Below are 26,547 nucleotides of genomic sequence, written 5' to 3' on the forward strand. Positions count from 1 at the left end.
ATCAGAGTCTGAAGCAATTGTCTAGCCAGTGAAGTATACCCACAGATTGAGAAGAGGAGGGTCAAGGCAGTGGAAGCGAATGAAGGGAAAGTAGGATCTGATTTCATTGATTGGTATTGTAAACATTATTGGAGAGGTGCTCTAATTGTCTCTGTTGCAATAAGAATTGGTGTGGCCTTGGTCGATGAGCCTGGTGATGGTGGGACAGTTATATATGAAACCTTGGGTCCTACAACTTTATGCAGCGTCTGGAAGCCCTTATTTCTATTAGTCATACCCGTACGTCTACACCACCTACCATCCCTTACCGCACCACTAGGCCTTTCTCTTTATCCTAACTGCTCTGGCTTAGCCTTGAAATGGTGTTTATAAATACTGTATCTACACTATCTGAAATAATATTTGATTCAACCTTTCATTAATTTCTTTTATGTTTCTATTTTCTAAATGCGAAGTCCTGTTCTTGAAGAATTGTTTGTAAATACTATATGTACACACACAATTTGGTTACCATTGTTTTAAACAATGCCCTTAATTGTATTATATCTTGTGTGCCCTGCAACTATGTAAAGCTGTCTGTCATTTGTTACATCTTTCCCCTAACCTCTACCAAAGTTCTCAATCCTTTCTCTCTCTCTCTCTCTCTCTCTCTCTCTCTCTCTCTCTCTCTCTCTCTCTCTCTCTCTCTCTCTCTCTCTCTCTCTCTCTCTCTCTCTCTCTCTCTCTCTCTCTCTCTCTCTCTCTCTTGGTTTTGCTATGTAAAGTGCTCTGTCTCACCTTACCCTTACCCACTCTGTATAAAACCAGAAAATCAACCAATAAAATATGACTTTGCACACTGATCATGATCACGGTAGACTTATGGTAGTCCCTGTTCTTCCCTCGATTACTCCTGGGACTGCTCCAGACTTATCCATTCAGTGGGTTGCAACAATAAGTAAGATGCATTCGAAACGTCTGCCATTTGCCCTACATTTCCCTGTAGCTGGGAGTTCAAGAAGTATACTTCTCTGGACGTAGGCCATTGCTGCAGCAATAACAATGAACTACACTCAGAAACATGAAATGGGGCCCCAAACCACAAATAGAAATCCTTCTAGTTTGCAGACTTAAAACTGGTTAGTGCTGCTAGTTATTTGCTGTCTAGTGTAAGCGGGTATAAGTTATGTTCAAATAACAAAAAAGTATGGCAGCTTGTCTATTCCTGAACCTCACTGGAATAAGAGCACTTCACCCTTAGGAACCAAACGATAGAACAAGATTTGGTCTGAAAAGCCTCATCGACCTTATCGTGGCATGCTTCATCATTGGCTAGTCCTCCCCACCCACATGGCGGCCTCAATCTCTGCAAGAGGGAGAACAGAATAAATAATTCTGGTCATATTTGGGGTCCCTGTAACTTGATCAAACAACCACTGTGTAAACTCAAGGTAATACCTTTATTTGATGGGTAGACGGCAGGATTAAAACAAAAACAAGATACTATACTTATTGTGAGCTTATTTTTCGGCCATCATTTCGAGTTACAATCTGCCAACATGTGTGTGTATGTGTGTGTGTGTGTGTGTGTGTATATATATATATATATATATATATATATATATATATATATTTTGTGGCGTGGTTCTATGTGTAGAACGCCGGCGCTCTTTGTTTTAGCGTGGTGCCCTCCTCAAAACGACAGAACCAGTCGTAGAAATGCACACAAGAACCGGCTGGAAACCGGTAAGGATGCCCTCACTAAGGCGAAGTTCAGTTTTAGACCAACTGCTTTATTTTAGAATACTCGTCTTAACCCAATGCGTTTCGCCTTCAGCCGAAGGCTTGATCACAGGTGTTGAGCTCTAACACGAGCCTACTTTTATTTCCAGTGCACAGGGAAAAAAACATAATAGTGAAATGCAGTTGCATTATGGGAAACGTAGTTTTTCACGTGAAAAATGTTAAAGTGCTCAAATTTCAAACAAATTACATTGGAAGCAAATTATTTGGATTTTCACGGACAGTAGAGCAATGTTTTTCTTTGTTCATAATTTAAGGTCTTTGGTGACCGATTTTCTCAGTTATTTACATGTCGTATATATATATATATATATATATATCAAACCACACTCTCTCGTTTTAGCAAAGAAGTTGAGCACACATGAATTCAGCTTTTCAGCAGCCCCTTTATTTGGATCACAGCATGACGCGTTTCGCTTAATTATCTTCATCAGATGCCCGCCAAACATCAGGTAAGTACCACACCCCCATTAATGTAGTCCTATGCCCGCTTCGATTGGTTGAGGCATTGATGACAGGCACTTTGGAGGTTGTCTCAAGCCCAGAACACCGAGCCTGCATAGAGCGGACCTTCAACGTTAGTATATATATATACTCCAAAAGTTTCTAGAAATGAAGCACACTCTCAAAGGTACAGGTGCAAAGGCAGATTGCTCTTTATTGCTGAAACGTTACGCGTTTCGACAATTAAATGTCTTGATCACATATATATATACATACACACATTTTGCCATCCTGCGTTCTTTCTCACCATGTGATCTTGCAAATTGTTTGCTCCAAATTCACATCTTAGTCTTTCCGATATTGTGGTCTCTCTCTTCCAGTCTGTGCGCTCTTTCTTCCCATACTACTCCATTCCGCGCTCTCTCGTACAGAAATCGTCTGTCCTGGGTACTGCCTCATAGTGCTTCTCCTGCTTGCATGTTTCCACCCTCTGCTCTATTAGCATAAGAATGGGACCCCCTCTATTATTACTGCAATGGTCAGGGAAAGAGGGGAAAAGCAAAGCACTAACAGAAAATATATTCCCCCTTGACCTCTATAACTTTAACGGTATATATCCAACACTTTAATTCAATACATAAGGGCAAACAACAAGAAAAGTTTTTTTTAAAACTTTATAATTTTATTATTTTTTTTCCTTTTAGTTGTATTTCTTAGTACAAAGGTTTTTTTTTCCATTTATCGATTTATCACATCAGTTAATATATTTTATCAAAAAAACACATAGTATAAAACACATCATTTTGTAATATCATCAGTAAAAAACTATTTCATGCAGGGAAAACAATATACAAAACAATCAACTTTCTCACAGGTACATACACCCCTTACTTATCATACATACTGCATTCATTCTTGATTCTGCGTCTGAGGGATCGCAGGTGGAAGTGCAAATTAATACGCAAGGTCGACGCGTTTCGGCAGTGTAGACCGCCTTCCTCAGGACCTATCTTGCAGAATACTCATACACAAACAATATTTTTATGGCCCCTGCATGGTTGGGTATCTTTTGTTCTGGGAAAGGATTCCTGTCAAGCTTCAAGCATTGACTTCAGGGTTTATTTTTGTAGTACTTCCTATTTTATCAGATATTATCTTTTTTCTGCTGATTGTTGGTGCAAAGGCTTGTTTTTTATGGATCCGATGTTAGACTTGTTGTCACAATGTCTGAAACTTGGAGCATGAAGTCACTCTCTCCGTGATTATAAACGCGAATAACCGCTATGTTATTGTTTTCAAAACCGTTGTATGTCTTGTCTACAGGTGTGACGCGTCTCTCCCGCAAAGCGGTCTCTAACGGCAGAAGGTACGGGCGATATGAGGCAGCACTGCGCCTTTCGAAGTTCAGGGAAGCATTAATTTAGATGCTTTAAGTTCCTCTTTTATCCGGTCCAAACGTTTTCTCACTCGCACTGCTCGGGACTGCCTCATATCGCCCGTACCTTCTGCCGTTAGAGACCGCTTTGCGGGAGAGACGCGTCACACCTGTAGACAAGACATACAACGGTTTCGAAAACAATAACATAGCGGTTATTCGCGTTTATAATCACGGAGAGAGTGACTTCATGCTCCAAGTTTCAGACATTGTGACAACAAGTCTAACATCGGATCCATAAAAAAACAAGCCTTTGCACCAACAATCAGCAGAAAAAAGATAATATCTGATAAAATAGGAAGTACTACAAAAATAAACCCTGAAGTCAATGCTTGAAGCTTGACAGGAATCCTTTCCCAGAACAAAAGATACCCAACCATGCAGGGGCCATAAAAATATTGTTTGTGTATGAGTATTCTGCAAGATAGGTCCTGAGGAAGGCGGTCTACACTGCCGAAACGCGTCGACCTTGCGTATTAATTTGCACTTCCACCTGCGATCCCTCAGACGCAGAATCAAGAATGAATGCAGTATGTATGATAAGTAAGGGGTGTATGTACCTGTGAGAGTGTTGATTGTTTTGTATATTGTTTTCCCTGCATGAAATAGTTTTTTACTGATGATATTACAAAATGATGTGTTTTATACTATGTGTTTTTTTGATAAAATATATTAACTGATGTGATAAATCGATAAATGGAAAAAAAACCTTTGTACTAAGAAATACAACTAAAAGGAAAAAAAATAATAAAATTATAAAGTTTAAAAAAAAACTTTTCTTGTTGTTTGCCCTTATGTATTGAATTAAAGTGTTGGATATATACCGTTAAAGTTATAGAGGTCAAGGGGGAATATATTTTCTGTTAGTGCTCCATCCTCTGCTCTCCCATCCAGTGCTGTACCCCATCATGTGCTATTCACATTCTGAACTCTTCCTCTGATGTGCTTTCCACCCATCTGTTCCTCTACCCTGCCTAACTAAATTCTGTCTTTCTTTAAGGAATCCTTTGTGTTTTTCTAAAGTGAGCTTCTTACAGAATTTGCAGTGAACCATAATTTCTCAAAATGAAGGGACTGTTCTTTTTAGATTCTGTAACTTGGATATCTCTCGTCTTATATAGCTTACAGTAAGCGGAATGGAATGGCCCTGCAGTTGTTCCATACATCCCTTACCTTAGCCCAGCCCACGACTCCCGAGCTTGCTGTACAGGGATGCTATCCACCCTTAGTTGGCTCTGGTCAAAGTGGCATGTGGCTAGGTCTCCTTGTGTTTAAGGCCTATACTGAGATAATGGGTTCTGTATGCAGCACAAACCACCGAGTTTACCATTTATAAAATTCTTCACTGGGAGGGCGGTTAGTGGTCCACTGGAGTACACTCTTTCGGGCACATCAAGTTAAAGTGCCCAAGTTGATTGGCCAGGCCCCGACAAATAAAAGACTGGGACAAGCTTCACTACAGCTATCTCAGGGATCCAATCCAGCTTCAAGCAGATCACATCACTACCGCCTTGATAGATATTAATGCATTCATCTTCTTATCCTGCAGCTTTTCAGCAACCTGGAAGCGATGTATCACTGCACCATACGTGCCAGAACTTACGGTCTCGGCCTGGTAAGCCACCAAATGAGTCTTCCAGACTTTCAGACCAAAGTAATTGTTCAATCGCATAGCTCCTTGTGCTGATTGCACAAGCCTCAACACCACCTTCCTGTTCTGGATGGACCACATAAGAGATTCAGTAAAGCAAATACCTACATAAAAACCATCATTAATGAGCTAACATGTCTCACTTGCACTACATTGCATAGCTGACATATCAGATCATTAGGAATATATTTTACATATATGACTTATTGCATCACCCAGTGCCTACTGGGTGATGCAATAAGTCATATATGTAAAATTGTAAAACACAGATTAACTATTGCCCCTTCACCATTCGCTTAAAGTAAAGTCATTGGCACGGTATAACCATGCAGGGGCGACTCCTCTGTCATGGCATGGAAACGTCACCCCACTAGGTGGCAAAAGATTTAAATTCATGACAAATAAATTATAATAAACCAATTTTATTATAATTTTATTTCTCTTCTTACCTGCAGGCTGCCAGCGAGCTGTGTCATAGGGCGGGGCGGAGCCATGCAATCTATGACCACAGTGGGAAGGAGAGGTGATGTGTACTACTAAGTGTGCAGGACGGTTTAGCCTCCTGTCTTAGGCTGGCCAAATATTCATGCACATTTAGCATTTCTCCACCCGGCTGTGTTGTACAGCCGGGTGGAGAAAAGCCACAGGTTCCAGCTGGGCACGAGTCCTAAAAAGAGAAGTGGGGGGACGCTGTCACCGGAATTGACGTCACCAAAGGTGCGCTCCGATCTAGTCCCAGAGAGGCCAAAGAGTGAAGTCCAGCTGTTTGGCAGGGGGGACGGTGTCCACCTGGTAAAATAAGTGGGGGGACGCCATCCACCCGTGTGGTACCCCGACTCGAGCCCTGGGTTCCAGGCACTATCTGAGCGGCAAACAAGGCTACGTAGACCAGACCCAGCACTTCTCCCATGCTGGTAAAAATATTCCCAGCATGATACCAGCGTCAGAATTGGCATGTGGGAGCCTGCGCAGTGTGCGCCAGCCCTGGAGTCGAGGGTCGGGAGAGGAGTAATGCGGCGAACGTGGCAGCAGTTAAGTAAAGTTTTATATTTTTTATTTATGTTTAGGCTGAACCTGGACAGCGCATGCGCTGCTCTGTGAGGCATGTTGCAATCTAGACTGTTGCTGAAATTGCATTTTTATGAAGTGTTACGCCAAGTTATCTATTTATAACGCGTTTGATCAGTTTCACAAACGCGAGACCAATTGCATTGCAGATGCTTGGTTTGTCTGTGTTTATTTATGTATCCGCCGTCCTCACCCCCCACCCCCCCCGTGCCCCCCCCTCCGGATCCCGAGCAGCCGCCATGGTAACCTTGATATGTCATGGTCCTTTATTGATCCCATTAGCTCCTGTAACTGACCGATAAAGCTTCCAGAGGCCAGATGCTTCAACTGGCCTCACAACCTGGAACTTCCAGGAGTATTTTGAAGTGCCTCTTTATGACCTACAGGCCTCTAGCCACCTTTCCTTTGGAACTGGTAAAATGAAGAATGATGTCTAAATTTTCACAAAAATAAGAGAAACGTCTAACCTCGGTAATGAAGACTATTTATAGTGTGTAAGGGGTGCCTATATTACCAACAAACATTTGAAGAACAACATTAACTCTTGCAAACCCAGGTACCGTCTCAGATATTCTCCAGAACGCCAAAGGATATGCATATTAAACAGGAGGAAAGCCAGGGCACGGATCAGTCACACTTCTGTTGGTACTGCTATGTTCTAAATTTTATGTTATAAGATTTTATTCAGCGCACATATCACCCGGAGGGGTCTCAAAGCGCTGTGCTAGTTTCGAATGAAGGTAGAGAACGTCCAGAAGAACCTGGGAAAGGATCTGTTAGAAAAAGATCAGAGATCATGAGCAAGATTATTTGCTTTCAACTTCCCTAACAATTTCCACAGTGTAAAAATAGATTTTGAGGTGGGCTGATCTATAAATCTGTCTTTTTGATGGCGTATGTAACAAAAATGTAATTTATTTTTGCTACATACAAAGTTTGAGTTGCAGGCTCAGGGATGCAGCCCCCTAAAATTCAAAACAGAAATAATTAAACTTCAAATAACTTCCAGTCCTGTAAAACAGCAAATAATTATTGTAAAGAGGAGTAGAGCTAGGTGCCTCCTGTCTCTGAGATATACAAGCCAACAGGTCATTCTAAGAAAGAGCTTACTTTTCAATTTTTCCCTTGTTTTTTTCTTTTTCAGAAGAGTTGCTGAACACCATAACGTCAAACAAGCTGGACTGGCACTCAAATCCTCCATCTGCTGTAAGTACCCAAGTCTGTACTGGTTTCTCAAGTCGCTAAATACCATGATATCACATTACGGGACTAGCAGTGCCTATGGAAGGCTGACGGGGTTGTGGAAGAGTCATTCCGATCCCTAATAACCTTTTTCGGGCACTGCCATGTGCCATCTTCTTCCTATTTGAAAGTAGTATCCCTCCCCCTAAAATGAGTGTAGTTGGAGACTGTGCTTCAAAGCTATCTCTGCGCGTGAACTGGCACACAAATGCATTGGCATGAGCCTCCTGGCGATTCCCAAGAAAGGACAAAATGGAAAATGTAACGATAAATTGGCTACTTATTTGCTATGATGCCAGTGATTCCGTCTGGGCGTCTTATGGTGCATTTGATCTAAAATACTTGTGTAATGGGGTGGCTCCTCCAATTGGGCGGAAGAACGTCGCCCTACTGCTTTCTCGCAGTGCCAGAAGCAGAAACATAAAATGGTATTATAAATATCATGTTATGTTTCTGCTTCTCGCACTGCGAGAAAGCAGACGGGTTTGCTTGGGGGTGGGCGAGTAGGCGGTCCTGCTCTAGGGCAGGGGAGAAGTGGCTTGACCACTCTGAGGGCGCTGACTGTTTGGTTGGCCCCAGGGCCGACCAAACCAGTCACACGTACTCAGCATTTTTTCCATATAGGCTGCATGCAGCCTACATGGAGAAAATGGCCTCCCCAATGGCTGCCATTGCAGCGTTGTGATTGGCTTAGGGTAGGGGAGGGAGGCTGCCTGCTTCCAGTTACACTCTTTCCTGTGTGGAGTAGCCAGAGAAACAGAGACGACGCAGGACCAGGCCGGGAAAGGTAAGTTAACTTAAAAAAAAATTGAAATACCCCCACCCGCGAGTTATGACGGCCTCGACTGCTTGTGTACTTACTCCTTATTTTAGGGAAAGTATCTCCTTCACATATGGTGGTGTCCATCCACCAGAAAATAGTATTATCAGAGCCATATTAAGACGAGAAAAAGAAAAAACCTCCATGCCGTTTGTGATAGGGTAAGTGGTGCCTGTTCTTATGTGGAAGGGAACAAACCAGTGGGTTTCCACGTCCACCACAAGACGAATGCCAGTAAAACAGACGTTGGAAAAGCACACAGACAGGATTGGAAGTTTGGAGGTTACAGTGATGGTGCATTCCATTCTTTCAGTAATCTGAGGGTGCAACCAGTGCCTTATTTGTGCCTCTGGTTACAGGTGGTGGGCACCTGCAGCTTTTTGGTCGCAGCCTAACAGACGGCTAAAGACATCTTGGGTACATTCAGAAGTTGACCTAGGAATGCATTCCGCCCGTTGTTTACTATTTGCTTTGTAGTTTGTAACACATTTTCTGACTTTCTGTTTAGTGGCTTTATTTACTTCAGGCTGTCCAGCTCGAGTTAGTCCCTCCCATTGCCCAAGTCTTTTTTACTGTATTCTTCCACAAACTCGCTTTCTGTAAACAGTCCTTTAAATCATCTTTTTATCTTGTCACGTTTGCTGTGCATTGGAGGACAGAGATCAAATGTCAGACCGTGTCTTTCAGGGAGCCTGGTTAGAGGATTTATTTGACAATCATGCTGGCCAGTGGCGGGGGGAGGGGGGCTGTTTGAGGAAGGCTGTACAGTAGCGCACAATAAAATTTATATGTCTGTAAATGAACTGTGTTGATGATCAAATCAATACAATACATAGGGTGATGACATTTCCACAATTATGGTAGATACAGTGAGCAACCCAATAAACCTTTGGGGGCTTGGGTAAAAATGTGAAAGGATGGGTAAAATTGCCTCAAAAGGAGTTTGTTGTACTATAGAAGTTGTATTAGTTATATAACTCAATATAACTCAATTTGATAGATAACTTAATTATCCTAAGTAAAATTAATTAAAAAGGTTTTAATGAACATTCATAGACTTAACTAAACATAACAATACATCATCAGGACAGTAGGCAATTAATATTGTAAATCCCTTAAATCAAGAGTGACGGTGTACACTTCCTGCTGCCTCGGAATTGAGAACTTTCACAGATCGCGCATAATTAAGTTATCTATCAAATTGAGTTATATAACTAATACAACTTCTATAGTACAACAAACTCCTTTGGAGGCAATTTTACCCATTCTCTCATTTCCACAATTAAGCATTTGTGCGCTGTATACTTTCTTCAGTCAAACTGTTTGGGAGTGCAAATTTAATGGTCATTTCAATTGAAGATGCGTTATCTGTAATAGCAGAACGCTACCATACCATGCATACTCCATGTTACCCCACTCTTTTCTGCACCACTCCACACCACTGCACTCTACTCTGTACAACTCCAAACAATGCCACTTTACTCCATGATGCGTCACTACTCTACTCCTCTCTACACAATCCACTCTATTCTATACCAATGCACTCTGTCCCACTCTACACTACTATGCACAACTGCACTCTACACCACTCTGCACCACCCTACTCTGCAACACTATACTATATGACACTACACTTTACGTCAATGCACTGTACACTACTTTACTCAAACCCACAGCACTCTATGCTAATCTACTCTGCACCAAATCACTTTACGCCACTGCAGTCTATGCCCCTCTATTCTACTCTGTGTCACTGCACTCTTCACTACTCTATGCCCCTGCTCCCTACACCACTCTACTGTGCGCCACTGAACTCTATGTCACTCTACTCTGCGCCATTGGACTATACGTCACTTTACTCTGCACCAGGGTACGCCACAGTGCTCTACACCAATGCACTTTAGGCCACTCTACTCTGCATTTCCGCACTCTCAGCAACTTAACTCTCTCCCACTGAACTCTAATCCACTCTAGTGTGTGCCACTCTACAGTACGCCACTTTGCTCTGCACCACTTTACTTTATGCTACTGCACTCTACTCTGCACAACTCTTCTACACTCTATGCCAATGCATTCTACACCACTCTAATCTACTGTGCACCACTGCACTCTGACACCGCATTCCACACCGCTTCTCTCCAAGCATTTCTACTCTACTCTGCATCACTCTACTCTATGCCAGTGCACTCTATCCCACTCTACTATGCACCACTGCATTCTTTGCAACTTCACGCTACACCACTCCACTCTGCAACACTGTACTCGACGCCAAGAAACTTTACAACACTACTCTATACCACTCCACTCTACCCTGCACCACTCTCTCTGCGCCACTTCACACTACTGTGATGCAATCTACTCTACGCCACTGCACTCTATGCTGCTACACTTTATGCAACTCTACTCCACTCTGCTCCACTCTACGCTACTGTAATCAACTCTGCACCACTCTACTCAAAGCCATTCTATTCTACGCCACTACTTTAAGCCACTGCACTCTACCCTGTACCACTATACTGTACCCTGCACCAATCAACTCCACTTCACTCTACTCTGAAACAGTATGCTCTAACCACTGCACTCAATGCCACTCTGCTGCACTCCACAACACCTCTCTCTACTCTGTGCCACTTGACACCACTGCACTCTATGCCCCTCTACTCTAAACTACTGCAGTCTACATCCTTTTTACTCAGAACCAATGCATCCTATGCCACTGTACCCATGCTAACTACTTTTCACCACTGCACTGTACACCACTATGCTCGACAACATTCTACTCCATGCCACTGCAATCTACGCCAGTGTAGGCTACATCACTCTACACCTTTGCGCTCTACGTCACTGCACTCAACGCCACTCTATTCTACTCTGCACCACTATACTCTGCATCCCTGTTCCCTGCACCACTCTACCCTGCAGCACTATACTCTGCACCACTCTACTCTGCAACACTCTACTCTGCAACACTCTACTCTGCAACACTCTACGACTGCACTCTATGACATTGAACTCTGACACTCTACTCTGCATGACTGCACTCTATGCCACTGCACTGTACTCTGCACCACTCAGCTCCACGCCACTCTATTGCACTCTACATCACTACACTCTACACCACTGCACTCTATGCTACTGCACTCTACACCTCTGCACTTTACCCTGTACCACTCCTTTCTATGCCACTTCACTCTACGCCACTCTTCTCCGCTCTGCGCTTCTCTACTCTACTCTGTGCCACTCCACCCTATGCAATTGCACTCTACGCTACTGCAATCTTCTCTGCACCGCTCTACTGGATACCACTACTCTCTATGCTACTCTACATCACTGCGCGCTACGCCAATGCACTCTTCACCACTTTAGCAAAACCAATGCACTGTACGCCACTGCACTCTACACCAGTCTACTCTGCACCACTGTACTTTACACCAGTCTACTCTGCACCACTGTACTTTACACCACTTCACTCCAGGCCACTCTACTCCACTCTGCTACTCTCCATTTTTAAACACTCCACTCCATGATGCTCTACTCCATTAAACTGTGCTCCGCTGACACTCTACTCCACTCTATGCCACTTCACTCTACAGTGCTCTACTCCACTCTATGCCACTTCACTCTGCAGCGCTCTACTCCACTCTATGCCACTTCACTCTACAGCGCTCTACTCCACTCTAAGCCACTTCACTCTACAGTGCTCTACTCCACTCTATGCCATTCTACGACACTACTCCACGACGCCCTACGCCAGGCACATGGTTAAATAGGTTTCACTGAGCAGAGCAACATCTAATTTTGCAACAAATTTATCCTTCGTTAAACACAGTATCTTGGCAGAAATGTTTGGAAAACCCTGCCTAAGGACTCACAGTATCCACTGAAGAATCACTTTACAGACTGAAACATACAGAAGGCCTAGTTATTGTGATTCTATCTTGCTGCATGGATTCAACCCCTTATCTTCTGGTAATAGTTAAATACCTTTGTTGATAACTTCCGCATGCAGTTGCAGCATGGCAAAACCACACATACATATGTTATGGCATGAAAAGAGCACTCGTGAATAAAATAATTTGCTCGGATTATGGTTCAGACTGAATATCGCACACACATCCAACATAGGACAGATTTGCCGCTTGGGGCGGTAGAACATGCTCACGACAACACTTATTTGTAGCCAAATGAATACTAGCATAACCTGCCAAAAGACACATTAAACAGAAAACTAAATGCACTCCCAACACAGCTGAGACTCATCAAATAATCAAGCACAGCCCTCCTAAAAACTCTGTGCACTAATGCTTGCACACAACTGTCTTGCAACACCACGCTCTGATTACACATGCCAGACAGCGCAACTATCCAACTAACCTGCTACTGGGGCACACAACCGCAAGGTATATCAATAAGTGACCTGGCATAAATATACCTCTGTAGTGTAACTGGCATAAGTACTGAACGAGAAGGTATGTAAGTTACCTGGCTACAAACATCGGGCCTTAAGTAAGTCTGGCATTAACAGCCATTCCTACTCCATATCTCCATAATATACTGAAGACATGCTAACACAATATGCCAACTGGTTCCGCCACAGGAGATGATTGGAATACACCCGGTAAAACCACATGTTTTTCCTTGCACATTTTCCTTCTTCTAAAAGGAGGTGAAAAATATATGCTGGAAAATAGGTCCAGAATTGTTAAATGGCATTTGGCCAGTGCTTAATTTAAGCTGGTGGGTGGCAGTAGTGGCACTGGCACTTATTTAGTTATATATATTGTTTTGATATTTTTTCTTATATCTCTTTCTAGCACTTGAGCAGGAGCATTTGCTATATAGGTCCTGAGGAATGCAGCAACTCCTCTAAGGAGGGTCATAGGCAGAAACATGTCGACCTACTTATTTTGAAAAATCCAGCAGACATGACTACACCCACCTGGCCCTCAGCTTAATTTCCAATCCTGACCCAAGGATGCATGAATAAACTGCATTGTGTACCTTGTAGCCAATTTTAGATCACACATCCTTCATTTACGCTCTGCTGTTCCCTCACCACTTGTGCTCATTAGTAAAGTATTTATCATACATCTGAAAAAATCCCTGAGTCCTGAGGGGTAGTAGCCCGCACCATGACTAGGCATCACAGTGCGAGGAGGTTCCCTATGAGAAAGCATGCCACCTCTAGTGGGTGAGGGAATTAGTTGTTAAAAGGTAATATTCCACATGATTTAGGCACATCAGTTATTTCCTTCCCCTTACTCTCTTTCTTGTTCTCTCTCTATTAGACCTAGGAGTTTATTTTATGGTTTATAAAAGGATTTGGGGAGTCAACTCCTGCTGGTCTTTAAACCTACCCTGGCCCTTTCTGGGTGTTTTGACTTATTTTTGGCGACCAGCACTTATTTTTCCATATCAGATATTTGCCAAGTGCAAGAGAGAGTAGAACACCCAGATTGTAAAGATAGAGGAAGAAAACAATGGCAAAACCTTCACACAGAAAGAAGGAACCTGTAAGAGTAAGAGAAAAGGGCAGAGCGGGCCTGGAAATGGATTAAAGACTTCTCCAGTATTGGGGTGTCTTTCATAGATTCACATGCTTGAATATTTCCAGTCGTCGAAGAGGGAGTCCCACGGTAAATATCATAGCAATAAGATGCTAATAACATAAGTATGTAAAAACATAACACATAAAAATACACAGTAGAAATGCATAGAAATACCAAGACATAATTCCTACATAGGAATATATGGCAGAGAGAAAAAATACTTGCAACATATCCATGTCATTATGTTAGTCCAAACTGCAGCCAATCAGGCGCAAGCCCCCCTCCAGAACCTTCTCCTCGGGGGCTCAGTCCCTCAGATTTTCTACCGCACGTCATGTGAAGGGAGTCTCCCTGATCTCTGCTCAGTTTTTCTCAACTATTCTTCTGGATTCCAGTGTTTGGCATGTCTTCAAGTAAGAAGTCTTTATTTAGACCCTGCCCTGTTCTTCCTGTGGGAAGCTGCGCTTATCTCTGAGGACCCCCACAGCAAGTTTATAAATTGTCTCTATCCGGACCATGAGGTGGGCAAATGTAAATTTTGCAGGACCTTTTCTACTAAGTCCCTTAAAGACAGGGAAGGTTGCCTCCTCCTCTGGTTGCAGAGACTTAAGGACCAGGATAACCCACTTTCTGACACAGACAGCCTTATGTCTAGTGTTTCTAAAACAGCCAGTAAGCGTAGCAGTGTGCAGGATTTGCCTTCCCCCTTTTTAAAGAAGAAGAAACTCTCTCTTTCTATGGCTCCTGCGGTGTCTTCACCTCCTCCTGCTTTGCCCACACCCACGAGATATGACTCTCAGGCGTCTTCTGCTTCTTTCAGTCATGTTTCCACTAAGAAACATGTTAAATCGACGACGAGATCTGCCGGTGACGACATCTGCTGCTGACTTGTCGACGACGGTTATGTCGACGTCATCTATGTCGACGAAGATATCTATGGGCTCTAGACCTGTCTCGTCGACGATTCCTATCCTCTCATCGACAAAAAAGAAACAGAAAACTCACTCGTCGTCGACGACGTCTTCATCGAGGAGACCTGTAAAATCTTCGTTGTCGATCCCGTCGACGAGTGCTTCGTCGTCGGCTACATCGTCATCATCGGCAACGTCTCCGTCGACAACCACTTCGTTGTCGGCGTTGAAGACCTCGTCGACGTCACGACCGTCGACGACAGCGCCGTTGACGGTGACACCGTCGATGACGGAATCCTCATCTACCTCCTCATCGACGCTTCTGCCATCGTCATCACTTACGTCAACGGTGACTACCTCCTCTTTTGCATCGTTGCCATTGCTGCCACTTTCAACATCAGGTTCTTTCCAACGCCGGCCCACTACACCAGCGTCGCCAGGTTCCGGTAGACCAGTTGTCTATTCAAGACGACAAGCAGCCACCTTCGCCATTGTTTGCCACTGCCTCTGAGGAGGACTCTGGTTCAGAAGAAGAAGACGGTGACCCTTTTGGGGCTGCACACAGTCCTTCGGAATTAGTCATTAAGTGCCAGGACTATGGTGAGAAACCTGAAGGAACTTATTTTCAGGATGAAGACCAAGCGGTGCAGGTTCCAACAGCGACACTGCCTCTGTCTCTCCTTTCAAACCTACAATATATGTTGGAGGATTATAACAGGCGATTTACCCCATCCAATAAGGGTTCGCCGGTACCAGCAGCACCTGTGCCTGTAGTACCTCCTCCTGTAGAACCGCTACCACCACCTTCTACACCATCCCCGCAAATCCAAACCTCAGTTCGGATACACACTACTGTCTATGCCGATGACGAGGATGATGTTCACCCTGATCGTGAAGAGGGCGAAGTCCAGGATGAAGACAACGACGACAACACCATGGGCGATTGGGACGACTACCAAATCCAGACGCCGTCCCCTCCTCCAGTGACACCTGGGGATTCCCCACCAGTGGACATTGCCAGCTTCCATCAGTTAATGGACAGAGCGGCGCAACGGTTCAAACTGCCAAGAGTCCAAAGAGAAGAGAACTGTTTCCTGTATGATTTTAAGAATCAGCCATTTAAGCAGGTCCATACAGTCCCCATTATTGATTTCATATGGATCGAAGGGTTGAAACTTATGCAGACACCAAATACTATCCCTGCACAAATGCCTCGCCTAGAAAATAAATATAAGGCTCCGGTTGGTTCCCCTGCGTGCCTGATTTCGCAGCTGAAGCCTGATTCGGTGGTCACTTAAGCTGCTCAGCGGCGCTCAAGGAACCCAGCATCACCTATTACAGCTCCTCTGGATCGGGAGGGTCGTCGCCTGGATGCCATCGGGCGGAAATTTTCATCAATGGCCTCTGCCACGGTGAGAGCAGCGAATGCTTTAGCTATCCTAGGGCGATACGATCGTCAGATGTGGTCTGACATGGCTGCCCTTGTAGCCCTCATCCCGGAGCCCTCCAGAGCTGAAGCACTGAAGATTTTGCAGGACGGAGAGAGAGCAGCTGAGGAGATCATAGACTGCTCAGTAGACATCGCATCGACTGGTTTCCGACAGCTTGCAGGGGCAGCTGTGTTGTGGCGACAGGGATTGCTCCGCTCCACTTCATTTCGTCAAGAGGTACAGGCAAATATCCTTGATATGCCGTACGATGGAGAGTCACTCTTTGGGGCACATGTTGATGAGGCTCTCCAAGCCATTAAAAAGGACACCGACACTGCTCGCACTTTAGGGACCTTACAGTTCCGAAAACAACCTTTTCGTGGCGCACGTGGACGCGGCACCAACTCCAATTTTTGTGGAAGATCTCGTCAAACATACTCCTATAACCAGGGTAACCAGGGCTACTCTTCCCAGCAACAACAGCCCTCCCGACAGCAGTCCTCCAAATCCTATCGAGGAAAGTCTGCATATAGAGGATGTACATCTTAACGACAATGACTTGCCATTCCCCCCAAAAGTTGGAGGTCGAATCTCCCTGTTCTTTTCTCAGTGGTCCTCCATCACCTCAGACCGTTGGGTTCTGGACATTGTAGCAAAGGGCCATGCTTTGGAGTTCGTCAAGATTCCTCCTCCCACTCCTCCATCCGGCCCGCCTCCAACCCACCTCAAGGAGTTGTTCCAACAAATTTGGATTATGATTACGAAGGGCGCCATCGAAGCGGTTCCAAGGTCTCAAAGAGGAAACGGGTTCTATTCCCGTTTCTTCCTTATCCTAAAAAAATCAGGGGACTGGCGTCCGATTCTGGACTTAAGAGCGCTGAACAAATATCTCAAATCCCAATCTTTTCGTATGCTCACGCTCATGGAGATTTTGCGTCTTCTCTCCCAAGACGACTACATGACCAACATCGACCTCCAGGACGCTTACTTTCATGTGCCAATTCTTCCACGTCATCGAAAGTACTTGTGCTTCCGAGTGGGACGGAGACACTTCCAGTTCCGGGTGCTGCCTTTCGGCCTACGCTCCGCCCCTCGTGTCTTCACAAAAGTGTTAGCTCCTGTGATAGCCTACCTGCGGCTCCAGGGCGTCCAAATTTTTCCATACCTGGAAGATTGCCTTCTCAAAGCTCAATCTCGCAGCCGGTTGGTTCAGGACACTCAACGCTGTCAGGAGGTCTTCCGCTCCCTAGGCCTCTCCATCAATGTCGAGAAGTCCCAGTTTGTCCCAGCTCTCTGCAGAACCTTTCTGGGCGCTACCCTGGACACTTCCGTAGCAAAAGCGTTCATGTCTCACGAGCGTCAGCTGAAGATACTCCGCCTCGTGGCTCATATTTGCTCAAAACAGTCTGTTTCAGTCCGGATCTCGAAGTCCTTTCTGGGAATGGCATCGTCATGCATTTCTCTGATCCCGAATTGCAGATTGAAAACTCGCCCTATTCTGGAAGAACTGGACGGACAATGGCGTCAAGTCACCGGAACCTTCAACGAAATAGTCGGTGTCACAGCTCGCATGAAAGCGGCTCTCCAGTGGTGGGCGCACCAGTCCAACATCGCGGCAGGGGTTACTTTCCTCACCACCGCTCCGGAACTCACGCTGACGACGGACGCATCCTTAGAAGGGTGGGGTGCTCACCTTCAAGGTCTATCGATCAAGGGCAAATGGACTTTGCCTCAGCGCTCTTGGCACATCAACCGGCTGGAATTGATGGCCATCTTTCTAGCCCTCAAGTCGTTCCATCTTGTGATCAAGGGGGAGTCAGTCCTTATCCAAACGGACAACACGACTAGCATGCACTATATCAACAAGCAGGGTGGAACCAAATCTCCTCTCTTGTCTCGTCTGGCACAGTCAATCTGGGATTGGGCAATCAGTCACCACGTCACCCTGACTGCCGTTCATCTGCCAGGAGTCTCCAACATCCTAGCGGATTCCCTCAGCAGATCCACGTCTTCCACCCACGAGTGGCAGTTACACCAACCAACACTCGACCTAGTCTTTTGACGGTGGGGTCATCCACCCTTGGATCTCTTTGCAACACCGGAGAACCGGAAATGCCTGTCTTACGCAAGTTGGCATCCCCACCCCGGGTTGTGCGGGAATGCCCTTTTGATAAATTGGCGCGATCTATTCGCCTACGCTTTTCCTCTGATTCCGCTAGTTCCTCGCGTACTGTGGAAGATGCAGAGACAACCTTGCCACAATCTCCTGATCGCTCCCAGATGGCCTCGACAAGCATGGTTCTCGGAGCTACTTCTCCTCTCCCAGTGCGAGCCCATTCTTCTGCACCCTCGAGCGGATCTTCTCACGATAGACGGGGGTCAAGTATGTCATCCCAACCCCTTGTCTCTGAAATTATCGGCATGGAACCTGAGCACCTTGAATTTGCCCATTTGAATATTTCACCAGCATGCAGGGACATTCTCGCTCAGGCAAGAGCTTCATCTACAGTCAAAACCTACAAACTCAAGTGGAAGAGGTTTTGTCATTGGTGTGCAGAGGCCAATATTCATCCTCTTCATTCCACTCCAGATCAGCTTCTTCAGTTCTTTCTGCAACTGGCTCAATCAGGACTTTCACATTCCACTTTGAGAGTCTTCTTGGCGGCGATTTCCCGCTACCGTCAAGATGGTTCCACCTCGCTCTGCTCCTCCAGAGCCATTCGCCGGTTTTTCAAGGGATTATTCCGGAAGTTCCCTCCCATTCGGTGTCCTCCTCCCACTTGGCATCTTAATGTCGTACTGGCTCAACTAATGAAAGCACCATTCGAGCCCATCCACAGAGCGAACATGAAATTTCTCACCTGGAAGGTAGCCCTTCTCCTTACTCTGACATCCTCTCGAAGAGTAAGCGATATTCACGCTTTCACCATTAAACCTCCATTTCTCCAATTCAAATCGGACTGTGTAGTGCTTCGCACCAACCCTACTTTCATTTCATTTCATTTTTCAATCTTTATTTCGACCATTTGGTCATAAAAGATACACATAAATTAAAAATCACATAATTGTGTCAGATTTGATAAAACATCAATGCATGATTTAAGATCCACATCAAACATTATTAACAGTGTTAAAAGCAATTCAACAATCTACCCAGCATTTTTTAAAAGACGATTACGTGTATACCACACATTTGTAAAAAATTTGGCAAGTGCAAAAACAATTGGGCCGGAAACATCACATTTTAAAATCCTATACATAGGCATAAATTCCCTGCCACCCAAGTTCTTGATCAAAGGCACCAGCCAGTACTTTCTGGCTGCCATATATGCTGGGCAGAAAAAAATCACATGCAAGTCATTTTCCTCTTTGTCAACGCAAAGGGGACAGTACTTGGTGGAAGGGACTTGCGACCAGGTACTAGAGAAGGAGCGCAAAGGCAGTGTGCCGTATCTCCACTGGAGAAATAGCTTTCTAGTGAGAACGGGATATATGGGGTCAAAAGCCTTTTCAAATGCGTAAAGGTCCTTGTTTTGCAGGAATTTAGAGGCAAGGGACCCCTCTGTCTGGGTGGCTAAGGCCCTTTCCCTTTTGTGTTCATGATACAGATTCGCCAGAAATCTCTTAGAGATTCTGGGTGCTGTATCTGCTGGTTTGGTCCACAATTCGGGGAGCCCCAGGTCTGTGCAGACTGACTGGATATTTTGGACCCAGGGGATACTGAGCGCCTTGGGGTGTTTTAATACTTCGACCAGTTCCGCCCTATAGTCGGCGAGATCGTCACTGCTCCAAAGCCTACGCCAGAAGGCTATGGGTCTTAGACTTATCTCGTCGACGAGAGGCCGTAGCCCTAGATCGAGCCTCAAAGGGAGAAGTGGGGTGCTGGGAGGAAGTGCGGTAATTTGCCTTATGAATCTGTTTTCCGTGGCTGACAGATTCCGACATGGAGTGTGGCCCCACAATTCAGCCCCGTACAAGATCGCCCCCCTGGCTTGTGCCTTATATATCTGAATTAGGGCCCCCAGTGGGCGATAGGTCGAGCCGGTCATCATCCGGGAAATACCCCCGGTAATTTGTACTAATTTAAGGTTGGCTCTGGTTTGATGGGTCCCCCAGGTCATATTTTCGTTGAGTGTCACGCCGAGGTATTCAAACGTGGCTACTCTTTCCAGCCGTGCTGCTCCCAGCAGTGGATTCGGGCGCTGTTTGGGACTTGGATTCAATACCATGTATTTGGTTTTCATGGCATTGATTTCCAGTCCTCTGTCCTGACAGAAGGCCACAAAGGCATCAAGTATCCTTTGGATGCCCATGGGAGTTTTGGATACCAACAGCGTGTCGTCCGCAAACATTATTGCGGGCACACTGTTGCCATTTAGTTTGGGGGCATCTGTGTAGTTAGTAGCGTTCAAATGAGCGATTACCCCGTTGACAAAGAGGCAAAACAGGGTCGGCGCCAGCACACAACCCTGTCTTACCCCCCTGCCCACGGGGAATCTCTCAGTCAACTCCCCCGACCTCCCACACCTTACCTGGGCATAATTGTTGTGATGCAGCCTCTGTAAGGTCAATAAGATGTCTGGTGGTACGCCCATCCCTGCCAGAATGACCCAGAGTTTTCCCCTGGGCACGAGGTCGAAGGCGGCTCGTAAGTCCACGAAAATCGTGTACAAACTGCCTCCCTCGAACCTCACTGTCTTCCAGTAGACCAGGTTCAATCTAAAGACCTGGTCCACAGTAGATACCCCTTTCCTAAAGCCTGCCTGGTATGGACTGAGGGCGCCTGCCTCCTCGATCCATTCCTGAAGCCTGTTCAGGAGGACCCTGCCAAACAACTTCTGCGCTACGTCGATCAGGCTAATTGGTCTGTAGTTGGCTGGGAGGAGGGGGGATCCCTTTTTATAAATCGGGACCACCTCAGCCCCCAGCCAAGTACTAGGGATTTCCATCCCACCGAGAATGCCGTTAAAGAGGGCAGCGAGGTAGGGCGCCCAGATGGTGGGCTCCTGCTTGTACAGGTCTCCCGGTAGCCCATCCAGCCCAGGGGCCTTCCCCGAAGCCAGGCCTGAAATGGCAGCAGTGACCTCGCTCAGTGTTATTTGGACCGCCTGAGAGCCCTGTCTCTCTGGTTCGATCACCGCAGGGAGTTCTCCGGACTCCGCACTATATAAGGACTGGAAGTGGGCCTGCCACACTCCAGGAGCGATGTTAGGCTCTACAGCCGAATGTAAACTCCCTGATCCCCCGTTCACCATTCTCCAAAACAGGCGTTGGTCTTGCACTGCTAGGGCCTTGGAGAGTTCTTCCCACTGGCTTTCCTCCCATTCTATCTTAGCCTGGGCAAGAAGTTTCTTGTAGGCATGCCTGCATTGCTTAAGGCATTCCCCTCCTTTGCCCTCCTTTATTACTCTGAGGAGTTCTGTTTTGGCCCGTCTACAGGCCGCGTTGTACCATTGAGTTCTGCCATGGCACCTCTCTCTTGTCTTCCGGGCTTTACATGTGAAGTGGGGTGCCGCTATTTTTATAAGCTCATTGTGGGCATCGGACAGTTTCCTCCTTATGTCTATTTTACTTGCCACATTATCAAGGTCCCCCACAATTTCCAAGATAGGGGTAATCTCTGCATAGAGCATTGGGAGTTTGTCCTTTTTTGTGACCATTTGCTCCCACCTGAGTCTTCTCCTGTTGTTATCTATGAGAAGCATAGGGTGGTTCCCTTCTCCCTGGGTCGCTAAACCCTGGGGTGTTGGATGAACAAGGTCTAACTCAAGGGCATTGTGGTCACTGTCCAGCCTGTCTATTACCCTAAAATCTTGTATAGTAGACCATCTTGCTAGTTGGACCAGAACATAGTCCAAGTGTGACTCTCTTCCCCGGCGGTTGTAGGTATTTTTGCCTGGTGTGTCCGAGTCGACTCTCCCATTACACGCTCTGAGTCCATACCTTAGGGTAAGGGCAGTGATTTGCAGCGCCAATGGGGTCCAGGCCTTCGGCGATGGAACATCAACCCCAGGTACTGCCCACCTAGCTTCTTCATCTGATAGGAACCCTTCTTGAAGGCCGGGGAGTGGCTCAAAGTGAGAATTAAAATCCCCACCCACCACATAGTATGAATCAGTCGACAGTTCAGATAAAAAGTTCGAGAGTTCGTTAAAAGTCGGTGATTCTTTTGCCTTTCCCATCGGCCGTGAATAGATGTTAACCAGCAAGAGATTTGCTTTATTTGGCCATGTTAAAGAGACCACCAGGATGTCATCGGAGTCGCATGGGAGCCGTGATGCCACACAACCCAAGTGAGCAGCAACCCATATCACAAGGCCCCCTGATGGGCGGCCTTTACCTTCCCACTTGGCTGGGATAAAAAATGAGGTGTAGCCTTGGTGTCCAAAGTCCTCTCTAGCCCAGGTTTCCTGGAACATGCATATGTCACCAGTTTCTATGTAGTTTTCCCAGGTCGGCTCTTCCAATTTGTTTGCTAGGCCCGCGATGTTCCAGCAAATTATCCTCAGATGTTCAGGAGTAGGTGAAGTCAAAGAACATGAATTGGAAGAGGTCGGGCCTTGCTCTTCCTGTGGTGCAAGACATGGAGCGAGGGCAACATAGGTTACATGCGGCACCATAGGACCCCTGTCCCCCTCTCCCGCATGGAGGGGAGCCAAAGTTATCCCCTCAGCAGCAACTTCTCCATCAGTGACTAAATGAGAGAATTCAATTCTGCCGTGCTCTATGGCAGATAGATCGTTCGATGGGCCAGAACTGGGGCCGAGGGGAAGGATGAAATGCTCCAGCGACCCGCAGGGGCTCGAAACCCCTGGTGCTGTCTTACGGGCATTCAGTCAGTCGACCCCATCCAAGCCGTCCAGGCAGTTAAAGCGATTGAAATCACAGAAAGGTGTATCTGGTGGCTGGAAATAAGGGCGTTGTACCGGGCCATTGTCATTGCGTCTATGTTCCACCCTTGTCCAGTCATCGTATATTGGAGCCTGGCGCTTAGGAATCGGGGGGAAGAAGAAAGATACTGGGAGGGTCTGTATAGTGGAATCTAGAGATCGGTTCCTTCCTCTGCAAATGTGTCGGACCGTGCCTGGATCCTTGAAGGTTACCATAATACAGTCCCCCACTATAGTTTTCCGGGTCTTCCCTAGCCATGGAACCCTTCTTACCATAATAATTTCGTTATTATATTGGGGAGGGAGGGGTCGGTTCCAATTGAGCCATTTGATTACCTTTTTCTTGAGAGACTGGTAATCCTCATTTTCCCCTGATCTTAGGTGAGGGGCACCCGCTAAAACCACCATTAATCTATTGGCCTCCGGTGGAAGGTCTGGCCTCCGTGGTCTGGGAGCTGGGCAAACGGGCGTGAGTGGGGGAACATTGACCTGGCCTGGATGCGTTCCGGAGGACTCTATTTGTGAACTGTGTGGGGTTGAGTCCACTGGATAGGTGGGTCTAGTGCTTTGATTGTTATGCCGTGCCTGTGTTTGAAGGGCCATAAGGGGTTGTAGCGGGGGGGCAGGTGGCATGCTTCTGGGGGGGGCTCTGCTGGCAATATTTGCCACGTCTTCTTTGGAAGGTTCCGCAGCCGGGGGAGGGATTTCCACTGACTTGGTCTGCTTGCTTACTAGGGTGCTCAGGGTGGTAAGAGAGGTTTCTAGTAAGGTGAGCCTGATCTCGACTTTTTTTAAGCTGTCTGTGATTGGCTGTAAAAGGGAGCGGAGTAGGAATTCAATGTTCCCCTTGGCAGAGAGAAGATTATTTGGGTTTGGCGTAGTGCCCTCTTGCTCTTTGGTGGTGACATTAATACCGGTATTTGGGAGCTTGGAAGGAGGCACCATCTCCAAGTGCTTCCCCGGTTGAGCAGTATTTAGCCGTTTCTTGCCAAAATCCAGATGGGATATTTTGGGTTTCCCCCGCCCTCCCGTTGTTTTCCGAGCACGTTTGCTGGGTGGGGGCCTATGTAGCTCCACCGCTACGTTTATTTTGGGCTTGCTCTTATTGGCCACTTGGATAGGTGGAGTTTGAGTTACAAGGGTGACAGGTGAATGAAAAATCTCTAGGGGGGCTGGCTCTACGTTTTGTACAGGTGCTATCCCTGGAGTGGGGGGGATTTCCCTTAACAGAAGAGGAAAATCCTCTAGAGACGAAATGTTTGGACTGCTGGGTAGCGCGCCTCCCTCTTGGGTGATAGGGCATAGGCTGATGTCAGTCAAGGGCCTGTTTTTCATAGATTCAATAGAGCGCCTCCGCTCCGCCCTGCGTTTCTCAAGTGAACCGACCGTGTCCGCCTCACCTTTGTTGGACTTAAAATAGTTATCCAAAGTCCCGGAGCTAGAGGCCCCCTCCCTTGAGGGGGTGTCCCGGTGTGTGGGCGAGGGCATTACCTTGACTATGGCACAAAAAGGAATCAAGAGTGGGGGCCCAGCCCGGCCTCCTTCGGCCACTGACGGCCTAAGACGGTCCCGCCCTTGTCCCGGGCTTCTCCCGGTCGCTCCCGCGCGCTCCCACGCAGCGGGGGTCCGGCCCTCCTTTAGATACTGCAGCTATGTGATAGGCGGGGGGCGTGGCCAGCGGGGAGAGCAGCCCAGGTGTTGCTAGTTGGGCGCGCAGGGGCTCCTGGTCGCTGGAGTCCCCTGCTTAGCTCGCAGCCCCGCTGGTTCTCTTGCCTACCCCCGCGCTCCTCCTTGGCTCCTCAGGGCAATCCTTTGGCGAACGACGCGCTGCGGGACCCGCGAAGCGGGTCCGGCGAGTCGTAAGGGTGAAAGCAGGTCCGCTGGGCAGCTGGTGCAATACGCTCCTCCTTCAGGCAGCAAGGTACGATGGAAAGTGTCCCACAAACACAGGGACAGCAGCAGCTTTTGGCTCCGTTGGCGGGGGGCGTGGCCAGCGGGGAGAGCAGCCCAGGTGTTGCTAGTTGGGCGCGCAGGGGCTCCTGGTCGCTGGAGTCCCCTGCTTAGCTCGCAGCCCCGCTGGTTCTCTTGCCTACCCCCGCGCTCCTCCTTGGCTCCTCAGGGCAATCCTTTGGCGAACGACGCGCTGCGGGACCCGCGAAGCGGGTCCGGCGAGTCGTAAGGGTGAAAGCAGGTCCGCTGGGCCGCTGGTGCAATACGCTCCTCCTTCAGGCAGCAAGGTACGATGGAAAGTGTCCCACAAACACAGGGACAGCAGCAGCTTTTGGCTCCGTTGGCGGGGGGGCGTGGATAGCGGGGAGAGCAGCCCAGGTGTTGCTAGTTGGGCGCGCAGGGGCTCCTGGTCGCTGGAGTCCCCTGCTTAGCTCGCAGCCCCGCTGGTTCTCTTGCCTACCCCCGCGCTCCTCCTTGGCTCCTCAGGGCAATCCTTTGGCGAACGACGCGCTGCGGGACCCGCGAAGCGAGTCCGGCGAGTCGTAAGGGTGAAAGCAGGTCCGCTGGGCAGCTGGTGCAATACGCTCCTCCTTCAGGCAGCAAGGTACGATGGAAAGTGTACCCTACTTTCCTTCCTAAAGTACCTACTGACTTTCACATTAACGAACCTGCTTTCTTAAAAACTTTCTTTGCCAATCCCCAAGTTCCGGCAGAGCAACGCCTACATTTCTTGGACATTAAAAGATGTCTTAAATTTTACATCATTAGGACTGCACCTTTACGCAAGTCTGATCAACTATTCATTGCCTATGGACGCATGCGCAAGGGACGTCCTGTTACCAAGCCAACTATTGCACGTTGGATTTCTTCAGCAATTGCTTTCTGCCATCAGCAAGCCGGCAGGCCTCTTCAGTCTTCCGTGAGGGCCCATTCCACCAGGGCGATGTCATCTTCTACTGCCCTGTTTGCCGGTGTGCCGCTTCATCAAATCTGCAAAGCGGCCACGTGGTCCAGCAGGCATACTTTCACAAGACACTATTGCCTGGATGCCATCAATGATGCAGATACGGCAGTGGGACAGGCAGTGCTTCGCAATCTTTTTAACTAAGGTGAGCCTCTGTCTTCCCTCCTCCATTATGGTTATTTTGTTTATGGTTATTGCTTGCATGACTTTATTATAGTCGATGGAGTTTTCTTCCATCTTGTTGCATGGTTTTTTCGAGCCTTTTTCGGCTGTTACTGCTCACTATTCTATTTAAGCATGTAAATCTATGAAAGACACCCCAATACTGGAGAAGAACAATTGATACTTACCTGTAAACAGTTGGTTCTCCAGTATTGGTGTCTTTCATAGATTCACATGCGACCCACCCAC

General features: G+C 47.0%; 1 protein-coding gene across 1 annotated transcript in view; it reads left to right on the plus strand.

Moving 5' to 3' along the window:
* Positions 1-26,547, plus strand: part of LOC147692051 (ephrin type-A receptor 7-like) — a 228,622-nt gene that overhangs the window by 90,063 nt on the left and 112,012 nt on the right. Inside the window, exon 3 of the mRNA XM_086938359.1 lies at positions 7,525-7,586. Within this exon, the coding sequence (XP_086794485.1) occupies positions 7,525-7,586 (62 nt within the window). The remainder of the gene's footprint in view (positions 1-7,524; positions 7,587-26,547) is intronic.

This window comes from Lissotriton vulgaris, chromosome 9 (assembly GCF_964263255.1).
Source record: "Lissotriton vulgaris chromosome 9, aLisVul1.2, whole genome shotgun sequence".
NCBI classification, from domain to species: domain Eukaryota; kingdom Metazoa; phylum Chordata; class Amphibia; order Caudata; family Salamandridae; genus Lissotriton; species Lissotriton vulgaris.